An 18,739-nucleotide genomic window follows, 5' to 3' on the forward strand; every position below is an offset into this window, starting at 1 on the left:
AAAATGACTGAACGCTGTACTCACTTTGCCCTGGTTCACAAAGCCATGTTTCTCTGCAATCCGGTCAGCTTCCTGCTCTCCCCCTGTGATGTGGACGGCCCATGAGTTCGTGTAAACCGTCTGTCCAATGGATGGTCGCGGTCCAGAGGTCACAAGAATCAGTAGTGTCCCGAGCGTTAGTGAGGCGAGCCGGAGATCCATCAGAGATGATGGAAATAACCAAGGCAGGAGTTACTTATGTCACAGAGTCCGTCAGCACAGCGACCCAATGTGATATCTGCACTGTCTCAGGCACATGTAAAGAGAGAGAGATGAGGACGAGAGCTGGATTCAGAGCAGTTCGGGATTCACCTGGGGAGGGAAAGAGATGCAAGATTACAGAATGAATCATTTGATTTACCGATTTAGGAGTATAATTGAGAAAATGAATCACAGACCAACTCGTGTGTAACAAAATGGGTTGGACACCCAAAACTAGGTTTCGCTCTCCTGGTTGCTGTTAAAAGCAGGGCTTGGACTTAAATTAGTTGGAGCAACTAAATTAAAGATGGCATATTTAAATTGACCTAATGACACTGTAAAAAAAAAATAGATGTACAGTCTGTTTTTTGCAAATGAACAGTAAAGGCCGTTTCACACGGTACGCGGCAATCGCGAGTGTTTAATTCTTTTTCAATAGGAGACGTGCGGAAAGCGGCAAAACGGGGTGGTTACAGAGGTGAAGCGGACTTGGTCCACACGCCTTGATCGTGCACCCAAAATCCTATTCCTTCTCCGGACATGGTACTTCATGACAGGCGCCGTTGAAGATAAACATATTTGCACTAAATGTTGCACAAAACGCTTCCAATACAGGAGAAAAGCTGAAGCCACGGGACGATTTTTCCCCCTTACCGCGTACCATGTGAAACGGCCATAACCGGTCGTCCAACGACACAAATCACTGCAAACTATTGGACAACATAATCTCATGGCATTCATACGCATTTAAGAGATGGCGAATTCATATTCGTTCGTTTTTGTACGATTTGCTTTTGCCCCTGTGATGCTGGGGTAAGGGGGAATTCCCTTGAGATCGGGCTGTTTGTGAAATCCTACAAGTATAGATCTTTGCAATCTCTGTTACCCAATCCAAAATAATTATCAAACAGCATTTTTTCCACCATTTTGTTGCCTGGATATAATCCGCCCTGATAATCAGCTGTTATTAAACAATCGTCTGATGTCCGATGCTGGGAAAAATTGCTTTATCTGCCACACCAATAATATGCGACACATCGGTGCATCCCTAGAATTTATTTTTGTCAAACTAAATATGATTACTTTCCTGACTAGGGATGTCAATTTAATATCGTTAACGGTAACAGTGCAATAAGCCTTACTGCAGTGGCATAGCCAACATGTAATCGGCAATCAAAACGCCAGCTTCCTCGCACAAATTTAAAAAAAAAATTGTCTAAATAACATGCTAGTGGGATTGTAAAATGGGTTGATGTCAGTGGTGTAGTGCAGGGTATACACAGGTATACGGAGTATACCTACTTCTTTATTAGATGGCATGGGGTATACCCACTTCTACTTTAAAAAACGGGGGCATGAATTAAGAGTATACCCACTTCTCCAGGCACCATTACACCAGTGGTTGATGTAGTTGGTATTTTGATAAAATCATCAATTTAAACTTATATCGTACTGAAATATAATGACTAAAAGACACAGTGTATAACTCTGCCTCACATGCGCACTTTGGCAACAGTCGCCAGTCCATATCAAAATAAAAGTTTTTTTTATCATCAAGTGTTATTTTTCTAGTAGTTCACCTCGCTTTCCAAGTCGTTGATACACTATTTGTTGTAATTAATCCAAAAAGCATACAAAAGGCACTTTCCCATTGTCACCTCCTGATTGGAACTGTGTCGCACTTTCAGCAGATATACTTTAATTATGGAGATAGCAACCTATTCTACCATTAGAAAACCCGCAACAGTCAACTTGACTACCTTGCAGTGCCTCAGCCAGTCAATAATGATCAGTGACATCGGTTGCGGGCATTCAGTTAGCTGACATTTGACAGTTCCTTTCAGAATTTAAGATTACATTTTAATCTGTTCATTCAAACGGCTTCTGGTCGCCTTCCCTGTGTATAGCAGCGTTTTTATGCTGAGCTTGCAGGCTTTCCTAGAGAAGGTCTTTGCTTGCAGTAGGCTAACTGTATTTGCATTTTCTGTATCGGACACGATCAGATCCACCGTGGATGCCATTTTGTTGCGTTGGCAGTCAGCCTCGTATCACATAAGGTTAAAAAGCCCAGGTGTGTGCTTGGCATCGAGCATCGTTGTAATCATGGCTAGTTTAATGCGCACCCGCTTTATTTCTTTTTTCCTGCTGTATGTTTTTGCGCAGACGCCACACACACGTGCATGACCTTGCTTTTTCAACCACCATCAAGTTTTATCGATTTAATTTTTATCTACAATTATTCTAAGATCGATTCAACATCCCTAATAGTTAACATCCCTAATCCTGACTACGGTGACACTACAAATACAAATAAGACAAAACACGAAAACTAAAATAATTAAGTGTTGTTGAATGGCATGTGAAGCCAACTGCTACTAACAAACCCTTGTCTAGCTCTTAATACACGTCAACTCAGCTGCAGTTTCACAATGTCGTGCTGTCTGTTCACTGAAGGTTGAGGGAAAACAAAAACACAGAAGGTTCTTGCCATCCATTAGTCATGTGACAAGTCATCATATTTCCTTGTAATACACCAGCAAAGTGAATGTTTCGAGGGATGACAGCGGACTTATTCTTCCACTGTAAACGTTCGGTTTTAACAGATTGCTTTTTTTAAAACAGCAAAATTATCCTTTAACTTCCCCATTCTCATGACTAAACAAACACTAAACGAGAAATTCGTCTTGACTTTAGGCTCAACATGCATTAAACCTAATCTAGTGCGTTATGGTATGAAAGGGACAAAGGTTGTTATATATTTGAATTGACGGCATAATCTGTAATCATTTCAATCTCACGGACTTTGACGATCAAAACGCTTTCCACTTTCTTTATCTGAAGTTGGGATTGCATCAATAGAATTGTCTGATGATTTTAATTCAAGTATTGGAGATGGAGCCACCCGATCTGTCCACACCCTTAATGATCCATTTCATAGTAAACACATGCTTGTTTTACAAAGATCTGGTTAGATGAAAATGTAACATTTCTGTGTAAACAAGAGAAGCAACGTAGAAGTCAAATTACATCCAATGATCTGATAAGCAAAACCATCATCTTTTGTTCACATTTGACGTAAATTGCAAAAACAACTGTTGTTTTCTTTCAGCACAGACCTTTTATTCTGCTTTACAAAAGTGAGGCTCATGAACATGCGGCTTCAAATGACATGTCCCTATTTACTGACTCTTTGACACACACACACAACGTAATTATCACTATAACAATGTCAAAGAATGCATCCAGCTCTACGCCTCGTTGAAATCCAGACCTGTTTTACTACAATCTGCCTATTACCATCAGGAAAGTACATTTACGGTATATTCTGAAACATATTTGCATTTAATAATGCCCATACATTAACTCAATATGCTGTACAAAACCATAAAAACCTATGCGGCAATATAATGTAAACACAGCCTATTTCCTAATGTTTAACTAGAATGATACATGTACTATACACATAAACCTGCATTACAAGCAAGAACATTAATCATAAAATTTAAGAACAAGATAACATGCGACCCTGGACAACAAAACCAGGCACAAGGGGTTAATTTTAAAATTAATTAACAGATTTATATAAACAAAAATTTGATCATGGAGCACAAAACCAGTCATAAGGGGTTCATTTTTTTAAACAGATTTATATAAACTCATATTGAATATGCATATATGGTTTGTTAGTATAGGACAATATTTGGCAGAAGTAAAACTATTGGAAAATCTTAAATCTGATGGTACAAAAAAAATCAAGATATAAATCGCCTATAAAGTTGTACAAAAGAAGTTCTTAGCAACACTTATTACCAATGATTAAATACACTTTTGGTATATTTACTTTAGAAAATTTACAAAATATCTTGATGAAACATGATCTTTACTTAATATCTTAATGATATAAAATAAAAATCATTTATTTTGACCCATACAAAGTATTGTTGCAATAAATATACCCGTGCGACTTATGGTTTTGTGGTCCAGGGCCACAAATATGAAATAAAAATCTAGTAGGTATAGTCTGTAATTGTTAGTATCCAAAGTTGTAATGAGTAATTCAGCTTTACAATAAAGTAAAAAGCACAATGCCATTATGATCACATTATGATGCCATTATGTTTTCAAATTTTCTGCATTTTCCAAAACTTTAATTTTCACCTTTAATATGTAGGGCTGGGAAAAAAATCGATTTTTCGATTAATCGTTTTTTAAAACGTGGTCGTTTAAAAATCGATTCTCAAAGAGCAGAATCGATTTTTTTCATATTTATTTCTGCAAACATTGAACGGAGGAATGGAAGCCTTTTAGATTTCGCAAGCAAGACGTGTTGTGGCTTTTAATTTTTTTATTAATTACCCACTTGTAAACTGCTGTTCACTGTTCTTTTTTATTAATATAGTATGTGTATTAAATCTATATTCATTGAGTTGAATCGAGAATCGAGTATAAAAACCTACCTGAGAACCGGAATCGAAAATTTATCGAGAATCGGAATCGATTTGATAGCTTGTGAATCGAAATCGAACCGATCTGGAACATCTGAATCGATACCCAGCCCTACTAATATCTAACAAGTAAGAAAAAGCAAAGTACTGCAAATGAACTTTACAAGCAACATGAAGCCAAAAATCTGTTTACATATTTAACATGAACTACACATTGCTTATCTCTCTACAATTGTACAATTTGTCAGGAATGTTAACAACTCTTTAGCGATTATATTTATCAAGACAGGAGACTAAAAACAAACCGAAAATACTCACTTCAACCCGAGCGTGACTCCAGTCCTGCCTATGTATGTCAGTACTAAGCAAGAAGTGCGTAACTTTCCTGACAGCCATCTAAAGCCATGCCAACACTGATTTCAAAGTACACCCACATTCATGACATCACAACATGGTTAACACTTCACAGGGAGAGAAAACCTGCATAGAGGTGTCATGAAGGTATTAAAAATCAAAAGGAGCAAAAGACAGGGGACAATTGGGTTCAAACAAGTCGGCTGTTTCAGGCACCACTAAGGGAGACACAAATTCGAACAGTCAGCCGTGTACTTGTGGGTAATGCGATCCATTTTTCATTTCAAAACACACAAACGAATGCCCTTTTACCTCAGCAAAAGACAAATTCTGTTGCCTGACAGGCCAAAGCATAACACAGGGATTGGTAATGGTTGAAATATTACTCTCGTGAGGTGGAAGTATTAAACGAACAAGTACATGGTCAATAGAGACCACGACCAGAGAGGACTGTGCCACTGACTGTAGTGTTTATGTACCTTATGATTATAAAAGATTACAGATTAAGGTAGTACAGATTATTCATTATTATAATAGGGATTATTCTTTGCTCAAAATCAATATCAATGAATATTTGTTTCACTCCAATGTGTTAACAAAGCATGTGAAGTGAGTCATATGACGTTTCACCAACGCTTCTCAACTACTCAGCTGGTCTCAATGTGATTTTAGTGGATGGATGAACTCAGGTTCAAACTGTTGCAGACTGATGATCACCATACTGAACATAGTGCCACGTTTATACAATATAGCTTTGTGCACTATGCTTTACTCTTATGGTTTAACACACTACTTTATGTAAAACGTGCTTAAATTGCATTTTATTGCAGTTTCTGGGCCACTGTGTGCTTGTACATGAAGCTATTTTACGCCAATGTTTGGTCTTTGACGATGAAGATACGCCATAAAAGTCAGTCATAAAAACTTTGAGGTAAACAACATACAACTGTGATCGACTCAGAAGTCTGTTTGCTCTTGCGACACAAAAACAAAGCATTAACTTTAAAATGATCAAATGAATGTCTTACCTCAACATCTGCTTTCCCTCTCTTCCGTTTCTTTGGACACAAGGTAAATCCACGGAACGTGTCAACAACAGACACCGCGAAAAGTCCGTCGCTTCCCGAATTACATAAACAGTAAGACGACGATGAATTAGAGTTTTAAAGAAGACAAAGACACTGAAACGACCTGACAGACCGAACTGTCGTTGCTCTGACAGAAGTCTACAAGCGACTTGTAAAGTCCACACACGCTCTCATCTACTGTACAACAGGGAAACTTTGCGATAGGTTCGCTCGCGCTGTATCACGTAACGCGACGCTGAGGCGTCACTGAGACCCGGTTCGTCTGAGGCACCTTTGGACCGAGGTGCCGACATACTTACGAACGCATGTTTGAACGTTGAAAAACGACGAAAACTAGTAAATAAACAGTGTGTAAAATACCTCCCTCCTAGGACTGGACCGGAGAGGTGGTCTTACGCGCGGCTTCTCAGGAAATACGTCATAGCACGCAATGAGAAGCGACGTCAGGACGCTCCCACTTAAACGGATGACGCCGTGTTCAGTTGCCTCGCGCCATCTGCTGGATGCTCATGTACAGGTAAAATAAAAAACGATTTGATACGCTAACAAGCTGAACAATATTGAACAGTCGAGCCAATATTGCATAAATTTTTTTATTGTATTATAATTAAACTCAATATTTTAAATATTTTAATGAAGTTTTTTAGATATGACTTCAATTTTAAATTGTTCAAATTAAGGTATATCTCCACCCAATTATGAATTATGCGTGTGTTTATACCCTAACTCATATACAGTATAGACGGTTTCAGCAGTAACAACATAAACAAGCGGCTGTCGTGGTCCGCACGTAACTTCCGGTAAACTTGGCTTAGATTAAATAACAACAAAGTTCTAAACGTAGTTTATTTATATAACAAGCAAAAAACAACACATCGATTATCTAGGAAACCAAAACATTTGTTATTTTCGACGAGGCATTTGTTCAAGAGATCAGTTTAGCAATTAGTCAGACCATAAAAAAACGAAAGTAAAGTTCGTATCCATACGTGTATTGCGTCAGCGCACGTGCGACCGATGAAACCGTCTATACAGTGGCAAGAAAAGTAGGTGAACCTTTTGGAATTTCATGGTTTTCTGAGTTGATTTGTCATAGAATGTGATCTGATCTTCATCGAAGTCAAGAGTATAAACATAATGTGGAGGTTTCCCGGACAGGGATTAGCTTAATCAAGGACTAGGCCTTAGTTTAATTAGGAAATAACTAGTTTTAACAAACAAGAAGACTTTTTTTTCCTAAATAAACTTAAAGGTGACATAGAACGATTGAACGGAGTATTTATCCTTGTTCTCAAAAAAATGTTTTTGTTTGGGTCTGTAATGCCTTAGAAGCTTCCTAAAAACCTCTCTCAGATAGCTCTATTAGGGTGGGGGATTTTAAACAAGTGGTTTTGCACCTATTTGGCTCCCCCTACTGGCTTAACTTGCAATCTCATTACTGATTGGCTGACTTTGCTGCCACTCAAAAAATGTAGCCAATTATTTTAAAGTGGAGGGGCAGTGAGATGCCTGTGATGTCATAAGCATCAGTTTTTCAGATTGGGCTGTTTACTGGCTGACATTTCTAAAAGAGGAATTTCTATGAGATTGAGATGTTTAGCATGTCTAGCACTTTTTGTATGTTTGTGAATGCGGGTAGACTACCATTATTCAACAAAGACAAGGTAAAAATGGTTTTTCATTCTCTGTCCCCTTTAAACCTTCTCACCATTTTTAGATTCCGCTGAAAGAAGGCAAACCCTCGAGATGCAAATGAGGCGGCTAAGTGTTTGGGTTTCTCCAGCGTCCATCAATTAGATTCCGAGCATATCTACCCACAGCTGGCCTAATGATCCAGTTAATGAAGCTCCTGAAGCCCAAACTCATTATGCTCACGTCAGCCGGGTCATGTTTCAAAATGTGTACTTCATTATTTCCCCTCTTGCTTGTCATTATTGTAATATTCATGCGTTATTGGTTTAACGTCCAAGGGTCAAGCAACTGTAAGTTGTATTTGTCAGTAGTAGTCTGTGTGAAAAGGCACTGCAATGGACTGAGCAGCACTCATTACGAAGACAGACAGATTGTAGCTTGTTGTGTTGCATTATAAATACTTTATAATGAAGGCTTTGGTCTGTTTGTTATTCTAGGAGGAACCATGGCAGGGGTGTAGTCCAGAAAGCAGGGTATGTGATTTACCCAGGTAAGTTGAAAAGTAAGCAAGCGGATAACCTCTGCTTTCAGTTCCAAAAATGGAGGTAACTTTTAGGTTCTTTCAGTAACCATAGCAACTAACTCTCTGAGGATAACCTGCTCCGGAGCATGTTAAATTCCAGGGTTAGTTAATTTTAGTTAATGACAGGATGTCTGCCCATGTGTGCACTTATGAGTATGCTGGCATAGAAGCACATATTTTGCACAATATTATAATGTGAAAGCATTTGTTTTATTACATTCACAAATATTATTTCTGTCTTAAAAAAGTATATTTTTTATTAAATCGGTTGTTATTTGTGACTGGACTGAATACTATACATTTAATTATGTTTACTATGTAAGGAATAATTGACGACGGGCCATTGAATTATAAGAAAATAATGCACACCCGTCGTGCCGTTACACCGTGTGCATTATTTTTAAAATAATTCAATGGCCCGTCGTCAATTATTCCTCTTATACCACGGTTACCACAAACATTGCTCTGGTGCCTATTTTCAAGACATTTGACAAGTTAGGTGTGCGGTTATCAGAAATTAATGCATACCCACAGAACATTTCTCAGCCAATCAGACTACAGCATTCAACAGACCCGTGGTATAAATATATATAATCAGTGGATATATCAGTGGATGTAATTAATGTTACAGCACATTTTTATATCAATTATTAATTTATATTAAATGTGTATGCAAAATAATACATTGTCATTATTAGGGCTGAACGATACATCGAATTTTCATCGTCATCGCGATATGAACTCACGCGATGAACACATCGCAACAGACAGCCTTGACGCGATGAATGAAGGGAAAACAGTAAGCGCATGTAATAAACGTTTGACCTATCACGTTTAGTCCTGAAGACATGTGCTGCGTCCGAAATCGCCTACTACCATACTATATAGTATGCAAAAAGCACTACTTTGCCTACTATATATTATGGAAGTAGGCGGTTTCGGACGCAGCGATGGTTTGCGCGTTCATGCTATGAGGCCAATCAGGGGAACCCCCAAGTCAGCTACGCTCAGATTGATTTGTGAGGTGTCAGTTGCGACGCTGTGCCTGTTAGCAAAAACTATGGCAGAGGAAGGAGAGAAGAGTGAGGAAAATGTGTTGTCAGACGAAGACCTTGTGGTGAAAATGAACAGCACTTCAGCTATATCATGGAATTATTTTGGATTTAGGAGAGATGACGCCGCAAACTGTGGAAGCGGTGATTCTCATATTGCGTTTATTGCGCGCTCAAGTTCATTATTTCAAATGTATGTGTGCTCTTGGAGCGCCGCGGTCGCGACACGCTCGTTTTTCCAGGTATTTCAAAAACATTTTAACTTTTCAGAATGACACAAGCGCAGCGTGCAGTTCATGTGACAATAACCTACGTGTCTAGTGTTTTCCACGTGTTTTAGGCGCGACATGTGAATGGCCCCTAAAACATGAAAAAAAACTATATATATTTATCGCAACTCACATCGTCATCGCAACATTAAACAATGTCATCGCACATCGCAACTTTTCCTCACATCGTTCAGCCCTAGTCATTATTGAGACCGAAATTTTGTTAGTGACAATGTAACTGTCACGTTATACCACATGGGAAATGGGATACAAATAACACTATTTTAATACTTAAAAAACATACACTTGAGGGAATCTGGAGCAGAGTAGTGGTAAACACAGGGCGTTACGACAAAGAGTAAAGACAATAATGAGTATATATGGAGTCCGGGTGATAGTGAACATGTGAAGACGGTAATCAAAGATGGTGCAAATGATAATGGGAGATGTAATGTGGTGAGTGTGTCATGATTTAAACTGACCCACAGAATGTCACAGGTGAAACACAGGCATGATTTAACACTGACTCACAGAAAGACACAGACTTCATCAGGTGACACCCATTGGAACCCAGACATGGCAGAGTGGTCATAGATTTCCTTTTAGTTAGAATCAGGTACATAATGAAATTAAATTATAAAGATTTATTTCATAGTATCATTTTTATCTCTTAAACATTCACTTATGATCCTTAGCCTGCTCTCTACATTTGATCTGGGCGAAATAATTTTATGCTTGAAATACATCTTTATACATTTAAAATCTTGAAATAATAACTTTTGGTTGATTGTCACTTTTAAACAAAGAGCAAATAATATCACAAATATGATTTGATCAGTATAAAACATTTTAAATAAAAATGCATTATTTTTACATTTAATTGTGATATTTATAATGTTTACCTGCCAATTATTAATTCTAATTTGCACAGCTGAGCATGAGTGAAAATAAGAAATGTCAGAAAGTTCATCAGTTTGTTAGTGTGTTAATTAAAGAAATATTTCAAACATTCTGGAAGGAGTCTGATTTGTGTAGTCAGGTATTTCACGGTTTCATCGGACGCACGTGATACACGTCTGGATCCGAACCTTACTTCCGGTTTCGTTTTTTTAATGGTCTGACTAGTTACTAAACTGATCTCATGAACGAATGCCTCGTCGAAAATAACAAATGTTTTGGTTTCCTATGTAATCTATGTGTTTTTCTTTTTGCTTGTTATATAAATAAACTACGTTTAAAGAACTTTGTTGTTATTTATTCTTATTGGAGTTTACCGGAAGTTACGTGCGGACCACGACAGCCGCTTGTTTATGTTGTTACTGCTGAAACGGTCTTTACGATCTGCTCACTGCTATGACACATTACGCTTGATAAAGTAGTCCTGCTTCAAATGTTTTTAATTGTGTTTTTTTTTTCACATAATATAATATCATATTTTAAATAATCTTTGCTAAAATAGGCAGACTTTTAAAATTACAACTATAAAGATGATAAACATTTAAACTACAAGAATTTTCGCTAGGATACAGTTTCTACCGGAGCAGCAGGAGTCTCTCGTAACCGTTACACTTTTGTGTATTTTTCTGCGTTGTGTTTTTAGAAAATGTAATACTACGGTACAAGTTCACGGACTGCACAGCGATGAATCAAAGCAAACGTGCAAAGACATTTAATGAGTTTGGCTGTGGATGCTTTGGAAGTTCTTCATAAAACGTTTGAGGAAAGATTACAGGCTATTTTACAGGCTATTACAGAACAAAACATTTCACACATGTGATATAAATATTGGACTGAAATGGGGTAAAATAGGTTTTCTAAATATATTAATTAATTCATTTAATCTGTTTTGTAATTATGCACTTCTAAGCCGATCCTAAAACAATAATCATAAAGCATGCATCTTTACACTGACAGATCACACAGTTTGACAGCTGATTCTAAACAAACACCAAACCCAGGATATAGAGGTTCAGTGAATGTGGTGTGGACTCTGTGGATGAGGGTCATTGTGTCAGAGACGCTGTAGAAAGACAAAATTCCTGCACTGTGATCCACATAAACTCCTATTCTAGAAGACCTAGAGTTTACAGTGAGATCTGTCTTTATTTTATTGTGACAGAATGAGCATACGGAGGGAGAGCTGAAAAAACTCCAGGACTGATCATTTAATCCAAATGCGCACTCATCACCTCTTCCCTTCCTGCTGATGCTCTTATATGACACTGATATAAACACACCTTCATCCCCACTCCACTCCATCTCCCAGTAACAGCGTCCACACAAACTCTCTTTACACAACACCTGACACCAATCCTCAAATCTGTCTGGATGATCAGGATACCGCTGCTTTGTGTAAGTGTCAGTAGCCGCTCTGTTCTCCTCAGACAGACAGATATCTCTATGTGCTGTGTTTGGATCCAGAGAGAGCAGACTAAAATCTGAGGAAGATAAATACAGTTTATAATAGTTTATCATATTCGTTTGCATATTATAATGCTTCATTTATTTGTTAATCTAAGTCTAAAGGTCAGGTTACTGTAAGGATTATTAGGAACACCTGTTCAATTTCTCATTAATGCAATTATCTAATCAACCAATCACATGGCAGTTGCTTCAATGCATGTAGGGGTTTGGTCCTGGCCAAGAAAATCTCCTGAACTCCAAACTGAATGTCAGAATGGGAAAGAAAGGTGATTTAAGCAATTTTAAGCGTGGCATGATTGTTGGTGCCAGACGGGCCGGTCTGAGTATTTCATAATCTGCTCAGTTACTGGGATTTTCACGCACAACCATTTCTAGGGTTTACGAAGAATGATGTGAAAAGGGAAAAACATCCAGTATGTGGCAGTCCTGTGGGCGAAAATGCCTTGTTGATGCTAGAGGTCAGAGGAGAATGGGCCGACTGATTCAAGCTGATAGAAGAGCAACTTTGACTGAAATAACCACTCGTTACAACCGAGGTATGCAGCAAAGCATTTGTGAAGCCACAACACGCACAACCTTGAGGCGAATGGGCTACAACAGCAAAAGACCCCACAGGGTACCACTCATCTCCACAACAAATAGGAAAAAGAGGCTACAATTTGCACAAGCTCACCAAAATTGGACAGTTGAAGACTGGAAAAATGTTGCCTGGTCTGATGAGTCTCGATTTCTGTTGAGACATTCAGATGGCAGAGTCAGAATTTGGCGTAAACAGAATGAGAACATCGATCGATCATGCCTTGTTACTACTGTGCAGGCTGGTGATGGTGATGTAATGGTGTGGGCGAGGTTTTCTTGGCACACTTTAGGCCCCTTAGTGCCAATTGGGCATCGTTTAAATGCCACAGCCTACCTGAGCATTGTTTCTGACCATGTCCATCCCTTCATGACCACCATGTACCCATCCTCTGATGGCTACTTCCAGCAGGATAATGCACCATGTCACAAAGCTCGAATCATTTCAAATTGGTTTCTTGAACATGACAATGAGTTCACTGTACAAAAATGGCCCCCACAGTCACCAGATCTCAACCCAATAGAGCATCTTTGGGATGTGGTGGAACGGGAGCTTTGTGCCCTGGATGTGCATCCCACAAATCTCCGTCAACTGCAAGATGCTATCCTATCAATATGGGCCAACATTTCTAAAGAATGCTTTCAGCACCTTGTTGAATCAATGCCACGTAGAATTAAGGCAGTTCTGAAGGCGAAAGGGGGTCAAACACAGTATTAGTATGGTCTTCCTAATAATCCGTTAGGTAAGCGTATATATATATATATATATATATATATATATATATATATATATATATATATATATATATATATATATATATATTTAAACCACTAAGAGATGTAAATAACATAGATTACATCATTATAGTAAACATGTAAGATAGAAAGTGAACAGTCAGGTCTTAAATTTCATGTTACAAGCTTTAAAATGTGGAAGCACAAATATCTGAATGACTCTAACCAGGGTAAAATAGTGATGTCTATATGACTGGATCAGATTTCACAATTATTTTCCTGCAAATAATTATATTTTTCATGACAAATACTCGTTACACCAATTGACACAAACCGGTTACACCACTTGACAATGTTGCTTCTACAGCCAAAGGCCATTGTTTGTTGAATAAATTAAAACTGAAAAGCACGACAGTCAACAAACTTCAGTATGTGGTTTGATTTTTTTTCAGCAGTCATCGCCAATCATTTGTGTTAACAACACGGAAGACATTTCCTACTGGATAGGTTGAGTTTGTTTCATTTTTATTTTGATAAAAATGCCCGAGGAAGATCGAGCAGAGAAAGACTTTTCATAATTACATTAAAGGTGTTGTTTTTCGTGATCCCATTTTTCAAACTTTAGTTAGCATGTAATGTTGCTGTTAGAGTATAAATAATACCTGGAACCATGAACACATGTTAAAGCAACACTAAAGAGTTATTGCTCTTTGCTCCCCCTACAGGTTAGAAGCGTAATTGTTCATTAGCACTGTCGTAAATACTGCAGCATACCTGGCTCTGATTGGATTGTAGGTCTGCTGTAAGGCAAGTTTTTGTAGTTATCACTCGAACTACAGGACCACTACCCGACGGTTGGAAACTTCTTTAGGGCGGTTTTGGCCGATAGAGGGCTGCAAAGAGAATGTGAAAGTGCCATTCACCATGTTTTGAGTGGATGAACCACTGAGACTTTTTTGGAAACGTTATTTTAATGTAAAAAAAAAAAACTCTTTGGTGTTGCTTTAAACTGCGCACCGTAAACACAATCAAAGCTTTGTTAACACAGGAAAAAAACGGCACCTTTAAATTATCAAATAATGCTTTGGAGGAACAAAAATTTGTTTGGTGGCTGATTATGTGATTATATATTGCTTAACATTTTAAGTGAATGGAATAGGAATATGCATTAACGCTAAACATTATGTGCAACATAATTATTTTACCCTAGACCTACAGAGCTTTAAAAATAAAGTTAAAGATAAAGCATTTTTTTTTTCCAAAAAAATCCCTTTTACATTTCTTGCACAATATTAACAAAATGGCTCCTTGAATAGTGGTTACACCACCTAGACACTTCAGGAAATTGAGTGTTATTTAATATTAAATCGTTCTTATGTAATATTATGCCAAACAAGCTGATATTATGTTTTATTAAGAATTTCACCTTTTTTTTTATAATTTTTTTTGGCATTACATTGACAATATACATTGACATTTTTGCAATCATCCACCAAATGTTTTCTTAAAATTAAGTAAAACCAGAAATTTAGATTTGCTCCTCAAAAAAGAGAATGTATGCTAGGAATCTGCTTATTTCTTTGGAAATTTGAACCCTAATATTTAAACCATATGACGCAAAAAACGAGGGGCACGTCATTGACTCATATATAGTGTAGTGTCTCAGATTACCAAGGTTGTAAACGTGGTTAAATTTAAGATGTCTTACATTGTATAAGCTCTGCTCTGGACTTGGGTCCATTGATGGGAATAATTTCAATGTCTGTAACTAGAAAAAAGTTCAAATTAATTATACTCATTTTAATCTGCTCTGTTTTTCTATATTTATATTGTGGATGTTTCTTTACCTTTATCAGATATTTCTTCTTTACAGAAATTCTCCATCTTTTCTTTAAGTTTAGTGACAGATTTCCTCACATCATCAAAAGAGAGAAGCGAACTGAAAATGATGTTGTCTGAAGATGCAGGCGATGAAGAGAGAGACTGAAAACTCTGCATGAACACAACACAATGATAAGAACTTTCTTTCTTCATATCACAGACCTACAATAATCAACAACAATCAGATAATTGTCTATTTATTTAATAGTGGTCCCTTCAATTTTTTACAGCAATGTTTTCGAAAACTCCAGTTTTGTTTTAAATCAACTAACTGTGTTGCAAAAAAAAAAAAAATGAAATAGTGTATTAAATTTTACTTCACCTTCAGTACTGAAATATATTGCTTTTATAAAGTTCTATGACCATCTATATTTGTGATTTAGATTAGATAAGTGAAATTGGCATCGGAATTGTTAAAATTGAAACGATACCCAAACCGGTGCACACGACTTCCAGGAAACATGTTGTTTAATCCGAAAACCCTAGCAACCCGGACCTCCCCACGGTGAACGTGATTTCACCAAGTAGGATGTGATCTTGGATCAACATCATTGTTGGTCCTGAATCAACATTTTCATTAACCAATAAGATTGCAGGATTAGGGTGTATGTCAGATTTAGGTTTAGGATTGGGTTACGGGCTTTTAAAAAATAAGGTTTGAGTTAAGGGTAAGTTGGGGTATCTTTGATTAAAACGTTGATCCAGCATCAAAAAAAAATTTTACTTGGTGAAATCACGGCGCCCACCTGCCATATCATATGACAAAAAGTAAGGAGAGATCGCTTCGATGAAAGGAGGAGATTTGCATTTTTGATGAAAGATTATGAGGGCACATGAATAAAAAAAATTAAGCTCACAGATAAGTAATTTGTAAAAAATTACCACCATATTCCAAAAAAAATTACAATTTCCATTTCAATTTCATTGCGACTTTCAATAAAAAAAAGGAAAACACAATTTTTTTATCTCCAATGATTCTGGTAATCCTCATAAAGAAAACTTTAACGTCTAACCAGAATAACCAGTATAAATACAATCAGAGTCAAATCCATATCTTCTTATTTAATAATATATTTAAATAAAAAACCTTTTAACTTTAGCATTAGGGCTGCACGATAAATCACATGCGATAGTCAAGCGCATCTCATCAGTAAAGCCGGTTCCTTCGTTAGTAGTAAATCGCCATCAGCCAAATTTCAATGAAGCTTGCAGAGAATGGTTTACCAAAATCAAGTTACTAGGTTGTTTCACTTTTTCTAGGTTGATAGAAGCACTTGGGACCCAATTATAGCACTTAAACATGGAAAATCTGATTGTAATGATATGTCCCCTTTAAGATGTATTTATTATAATGTATGTTGTAGTGTACAGTGTTGAGTTACTTAAAGGAAACAGATGTGATCTTTTGTTTGTAAAAGTTTCTCCATCTCATCATTTCTCCTCCTCAGATCATCAATCTCCTGCTTCAGTTTCTTCAAGAGATCTTCAGCTCGACTCACTGCAGTCTTTTCCTGATCTCTGATCAGCTGTATCACCTCAGATCGTCTTCTCTCAATGGATCGGATCAGTTCAGTAAAGATCCTCTCGCTGTCCTCCACTGCTGTCTGTGCAGAGATCTGTTGAGAAACATTAAAATCAGCCTGAAACTCAATCTCAAACACTTCTTCCAGTATTTATGTGTCTGTCTCGATTGATCAAAACTCACCGTGTGAATCTTCACAGCCTCTCTTAGATCCTGAAGCATCTTCTCTTTCTCCTTGATTATCTGCTGGAGTTTGCTCTGGTTGTCCTCCATTAGTTTCTGTTCAACAGAATTATAACAAATAACTCTTTCGGTGTGGGGAGATCAATGCAAAGTGAAAGTTTAAAAAAGAACCTCTAATTTCCAAATTATTCCAAAGTATTTTATATATTTTGCATTCATACCTGTTTCTCAGTTCTCTCTGCTGCGGCTGATGCAGTATCATGATTTTTATGTTCATCCATCAGACACAGCAAACAAATACATCTCTGATCAGTGCGACAGTAAACCTCGAGGAGTTTATCATGTTGAGAGCAGATCATCTCCTGAAGTCTTCCTGTGACATCAATCACTTTGTGTTGCTTTCCTGTATGAAATGCTTCATGTTGTTCAAAGTGAGTTTGACAGTAAGATTCAAGACACACCAGACAGGACTTGATAGCTTTGTATTTTCTCCCAGTACAGACGTCACACTCCACATCTCCAGGTCCGGCATCACTGAGAGCAGATCGTTCAGTCTGAAGTCTCCTCAGTTCCTCCACCATATTAGCAAGCATCACATTCTTCCCTAAAACAGGTCTTGCAGTGAAGTTCTGTCTGCACTGAGGGCAGCTATAACCTCGTCTCTGATCATCCTGATTCCAGCAGTTTGTAATACAGCTCATACAGTAACTGTGTCCACAGGGAATGGTCACTGGATCCTTCAGTAGATCCAAACAGATTGAACAGATGAACTGATCCTGAGCCCATGAAATATTCGCTTCTGCCATTTTACTGTCTGCACAGTGACGCATTCAACAGCTTTGACACAAAAGTTTCTGTTTCTCTTTTAAACATTAAATGTTTCCTGGTACTGTGTTTGAGAAGTGTTTACAAGGTGCTTTAGTGCTCGTTCATAGTCCACTAGGTGTCAGACTCACAAGTGGGAAATTACACCGTATATTTTATGGTTTACTCTTGAGCAAGGCATCTCAAAAAGACGTCATTTCGAAGTCCCACAAGGAACCATAATGAAAGTTTTATGACGGCTTTTTATGACATCTTCAAATATTTATGTCCAGGGGACCTTCAGGCAAAGTAAACTATTTAAAATGTGGTTTATATATGAATGTTTAAGAAATATTGCTCATAGATAATTCCCAAATAAACAAGTTCCACCTAACTGTGTCTCCCTCGCTCTTTCGCTGGATAATTGTTAAATGCTAGTTATTCTCTGTTAAATAACTAAAACAATGTCATCACCATAACAAAAACATTTTGGAAGTTTTTGACAAAAGCATTGTTTTGAAATAGGACCATACTGACTAGACAACTTACTTTATTTCTGTCATTTTTGAGAATTAACAGATTTAGATTATGATGATCAGTGTTTCCTTTAGTTGCGTAGTAAGTTTGACTCTTTGTTTTTTATTGAAGCGTGCTGTCTTTGTAAAAGTGTTTGCTAAAACATGATACATGTTGGAGAAAGCGTTTGTTACAAACACACGATCTCAGAAGTCGTGTTATAGTCAGAAAAAATTTGATTAATTTATTTGTTTCCATGACACGAAATTCTGCTTTTTGCGTGTCTTGAGCGTGAATGCCTTTTTCATGTCACTCAGCAAAAATTTCTATAAAAAGTTTTTCTTGTCATTTTATGTATTGTTTTCTCGTTTTTTTTAATCATTGTGGCTAGGACCCGCGGACACATTGTATTATACCAAATACACAAAATAATGT

The 18,739-nt window shown here is 37.4% G+C and overlaps 1 protein-coding gene and 1 pseudogene across 2 annotated transcripts in view; both read right to left on the reverse strand.

Moving 5' to 3' along the window:
• furina (furin (paired basic amino acid cleaving enzyme) a) overlaps positions 1–6,543 on the reverse strand; it is a 141,046-nt gene extending 134,503 nt beyond the window's left edge. Inside the window, exons 1-2 of one of the 2 annotated variants that reach the window (XM_065294224.2) lie at positions 6,068–6,543; positions 25–351 (exon numbers count right to left, since the gene is read on the reverse strand). In XM_065294224.2, coding sequence (XP_065150296.1) covers positions 25–201 — 177 coding nt within the window. In that variant the 5' untranslated portion in view covers positions 202–351; positions 6,068–6,543. Of the gene's footprint in view, positions 1–24; positions 352–5,003; positions 5,103–6,067 lie in introns of those variants that run through there. The other variant, XM_065294223.2, reaches the window with a different exon arrangement.
• Positions 6,544–11,301: 4,758 nt separating this feature from the next.
• On the reverse strand, positions 11,302–17,974 carry LOC135783704 (tripartite motif-containing protein 16-like; annotated as a pseudogene).
• Between the last annotated feature and the right edge of the window lie 765 nt (positions 17,975–18,739).

Source organism: Paramisgurnus dabryanus, chromosome 2 (assembly GCF_030506205.2).
Source record: "Paramisgurnus dabryanus chromosome 2, PD_genome_1.1, whole genome shotgun sequence".
Classification (NCBI taxonomy): Eukaryota; Metazoa; Chordata; class Actinopteri; order Cypriniformes; family Cobitidae; genus Paramisgurnus; species Paramisgurnus dabryanus.